Genomic DNA, 4,024 nt, shown 5'->3' on the forward strand with positions numbered 1-4,024 from the left:
TGATAACAACGAACAACCACGTGTGACAAAAAAAAAAAAAAAAGTAAACAACCCCCCTTTGTTTACATTTCAAATTTTCTTTTTTTTTTTTTTTTTTTAAAAAATCGTTTTCACGATATTTAATAAATCTTTTTCTATAATTTCACAATCATTTGTTTTACCATCCCCTTCGGAAAATTTTTTAAAACTGTTATTTTTTTTAAGTTTAGATAAACGTGATAAATAAGGTTTATCGAGTGAAAAAAATAATAATCCTTTTAATACGTGCGAACACAAAAGAGATGGATTCGATAACGTGTGCGCTGGAGAATCCAGCAATTGAGATACCGTTTCACGTTTATTTTTTAAAACTGATATCAATTTTTTCGAAGACGATGAATTTTCCATATTTTCGTTTTGTATTTGAGGGATTTGAGATGAATACGGAGTCGATGAAATAACTGATGGATCCTGATTGCTGTTGTTGCTGTTCTTGAGTAAAACCGGATCCGTGTCCACGTGTTCCAAACAGTGCAACTCGTAATTTTCTGTTAGTATCAAAACCGAAAATTTTCCCTTATTATCCGGAAGTATTTTCGCGGCAATCACGGGAGATTCCAAATTGTAATTTTTTAAATAAAGCGAAGTCGGAGAAGAGGGTGAAAATATCACAACGACTTTTTTCGAAAATAATACCATGTTGTTGCCGATGGGATCGCTTGCTAATATACTCAAATTGAACGGTACCGTCCATACCATGGATAACGTTAACGAGTTCCAGCAGCAAACGTTAAATTCCGAACCTGCGATAATTAAATGTGTGAATTCGTTGTTTCCAAACTTGCATGCTTTCAAGTCGTTTTTGTTGTTCGGACAGGATAATGAACATTTAAGCAGGCACGAATCCGTTTCCCAAATCGTGACGACGGAACCAAAAGTAACCGCAACCAATGATGAGTCTTTTGAAAAATCCAACGCGTAACTGGAAAAATTTCGATATTTTCTATCGTTGTACAAAGACCAAATTTCTTTTATAACGTTTCCGTTTATTTGTTCTTCTATAGCCCAGAGGCAAAACCTTTTATCGGGACCGGTTGATCCCACTATGGAACTAGAACTAATTTCTAAAGAATAAATTTCTACGCCTCCGTGAGGGAATTCGACGTTTGTATTTAATTTGTACGATCCATTTTCTGGAACGTAATTCCAGAATTTTAAAAACGATTCGTAACAATCTTTTTCAATTCTACTTTCGGCTGTTATCATCCAGTCGCCTTTCGGACTGAATATCGCATGATTCACTTCGGTATTTGCTACCGAACAAGTTGTATGAGGCGTGACGTAATTTCTATTTGTCACATCAAATGTATAATTTAATTTATTGAAATCCTTCAATGATAAAAATTGAATGTGTCCTGTTTTCCCATTCAGAACAATGCTGTTACTCCTGGGATCAAATGAAAGAATATTTAGATTTTTAGAACTGTTTAAAGAATTCACAACTGAAAAATTCTGTATTACGGATACAATATTAAAATTAAAATCTAAAATTAATATTTTTCCATCTGATGTTAAAACGGATAGTAGTGAAGCATCAGAAGCTTCAGAAAGAGAGATTAAAGCAGATGATAATCTTGGTAAAAAACGTTTTTTTTGAGTTGATAATGACCATTTAACCAAAACATTTTCTTCTCTCCGCTAAATATGTTATTACCCAAGTTTAGAAAATATTAAATCATTCACAGCCAATGTGTGCCAGTGAAACATTTCTTTTAATGGATATTGTTCGAAAATATTTTTCCAAATGATAATTCTTCCGATTGAATCTCCAGTTGCAAAGCAGTACTCTGTGGGATGAAATGCAACACAAATTACAGTGTTATTCAATCCTGTATAGTGTTTTCTGATAGAATAATAAAAGGAATCCTTATTTTGAAAATGAGCAACATTTAAGCAATGTTCAGATATTCCAATGAAAACATCATGCTCTTGAGAGTTAGATAACACAAAATTTTTTGAACACTTTTTTAGTTTGCATTGTTTGAAAGCAAAGTCCTTGTAGTGTGTACCACTCTGATATGAAAAGACAGAAATGTGTGCTTCTGTTTCATCATTTAAACACCAACTTGCCCATATTAATAGATTTCCTGAATCACCTTGAAAAGGTTTAACAACAGCATGTATAAATTTTCTATTTCCTATATTTTCCAAATCAATCGAATTCCAATCAAAGTCACAATTTTCATCATGTTCAGAACTAAATTTCTGTATTTTCAAAGAACATAAAAGTGTCTTATTGATGCATAAATTTGTCGAATGCTCTATTTTATTTTCTTTCAAATTATAAACTGTAACTTCTCCATTTTCAGTAATTGTAACTAAAAAATTTTCATCTAACGGATGAAGATGATAAGAAATGATTTTCGATGAGCAAGAAAACAATTTTTTTATATAATTTCCTGTAGTTGTACTGTACAAATGACAAACATTTTCTGAGAAAATATACAAAGATGATCCATCTTTTGAAAATAATGGTTTTGCATCATTTATATTAAAAGTTTTCTTTTTAAATTCTAAATTACTAAATATTTGATTTTCTTTCTTCTTTTTATCACTCATTGTAAATAAAACTGAAAAAACAAAAACATAATTAATTTATTAGACTTTTACAATTTTTTTAATAGTTTTTTATTTCTTTTTAAACAATAAAATTACAATTTACAATTCAATACAAATATTAACTTATTAATAATTTATAATTTTGTATTTTAAATTCAGAATATTGGTTTTTATAATGTAAAAAATGGAAGCATGGTAAAGTAACTTACAAATTAAATTTACATAATTTAACATATTTAAAATAATTACAACATTAATCTTTTTTTATTTTTATTTTTAATTAAAATGACAGTTACTTTACCTTTATTTTATTTTTAGATAAAAACTATTTCAAATTAAATTACTAAATTCATTTTTACAATTAAAGTAATATATAAAACATTACAATACTTATAAGTTCTTATAATATATCGTTTATTTCTGCCACGTCTTTCGTAACTTCTAGTACCACTTTAGGTAAACACTTCAAATTAATATTGTTTATTTAAGAATTTTTTAAAGCTTACAATTTTTTTTTTTTATTTGAATAAATTTTAAAGCATAACAATTTTAGTTATTTTTATTAAAGTTAAGATTAATAAAATCTTTACGCTGGAATGTGTTACTTGTTCTAAATATTATAAATCATATTTTATTTCAGTTGTTTTTAAAGTAAAAATAAAAAATTTAAATGTAGTTCTGCTATAAGTTTAAAGTAATTTTTAAATTAGTATTTTTAGTCATTGCGGTGAATAAAGTGTAAATTAAAAACAATTTTTAAAAAAAATGAATTTAATAAGGAGGTTTGCATATAAACAAATTTAACGATGGTGAATGAAGAAACACCTAAATTTAAACGTACTTGTGAAATATGTAATAAACAATTTCAATTCAAGACATCTTATCAAAAACATGCAAAATTGTACCCATATAAACATAAATTTTATAAGTGTTGTAATAGTGTAGAAGCAATAACTACAAGCCATTTATGTAAAAAAAAAAGAAACTCTAAAAATATAAAAAGTAATAGTGATTTAAACAATTTTGAAGACCAAAAAAATACTGAAAACAATACTAATTTCAATTGTAATAATAATGATGAATGTGAAAAAAAGAATGTAAGTTTTTGATTTAAAAAACAAATTGTAAGATTGTATTTTAATTTTCTAATGCTTTCATATATATTTTTTAGCAAGGCAAACTTTCTCAAAAAAACCAGGGATTGTTTAAATGTCATATATGTAATGAAAAATTTGATAACAATCTCAAATTTGAATCTCATATAGCTCTTCATGGTCCTGAGGATAAAGTAGTTTGTAAAGGATGTAAAAAATTATTTAGTACATTTAAGTTATACCAAATACATGCCAAACAAAATCCAGGAGCTCATTGTTTTTCATGCAAGTTTTGTTTACGACAATTTCCAACTGAACTAATGCTCGAGCAA

General features: G+C 27.4%; 1 protein-coding gene across 1 annotated transcript; it reads right to left on the reverse strand.

Annotated features, from left to right (window-relative positions):
- Positions 1-134: 134 nt before the first annotated feature.
- Phum_PHUM404710 (uncharacterized protein) lies at positions 135-2,598 on the reverse strand (the record flags this gene model as incomplete). The annotated part of the gene is made up of 3 exons (XM_002428791.1): positions 135-167; positions 265-1,462; positions 1,694-2,598. 3 exons carry the CDS (start codon positions 2,596-2,598, stop codon positions 135-137), a joined length of 2,136 nt encoding a protein of 711 aa, XP_002428836.1.
- Positions 2,599-4,024: the final 1,426 nt, after the last annotated feature.

This window comes from Pediculus humanus, genomic scaffold, assembly GCF_000006295.1.
Source record: "Pediculus humanus corporis 1103172107995 genomic scaffold, whole genome shotgun sequence".
Lineage (NCBI taxonomy): Eukaryota > Metazoa > Arthropoda > Insecta > Psocodea > Pediculidae > Pediculus > Pediculus humanus.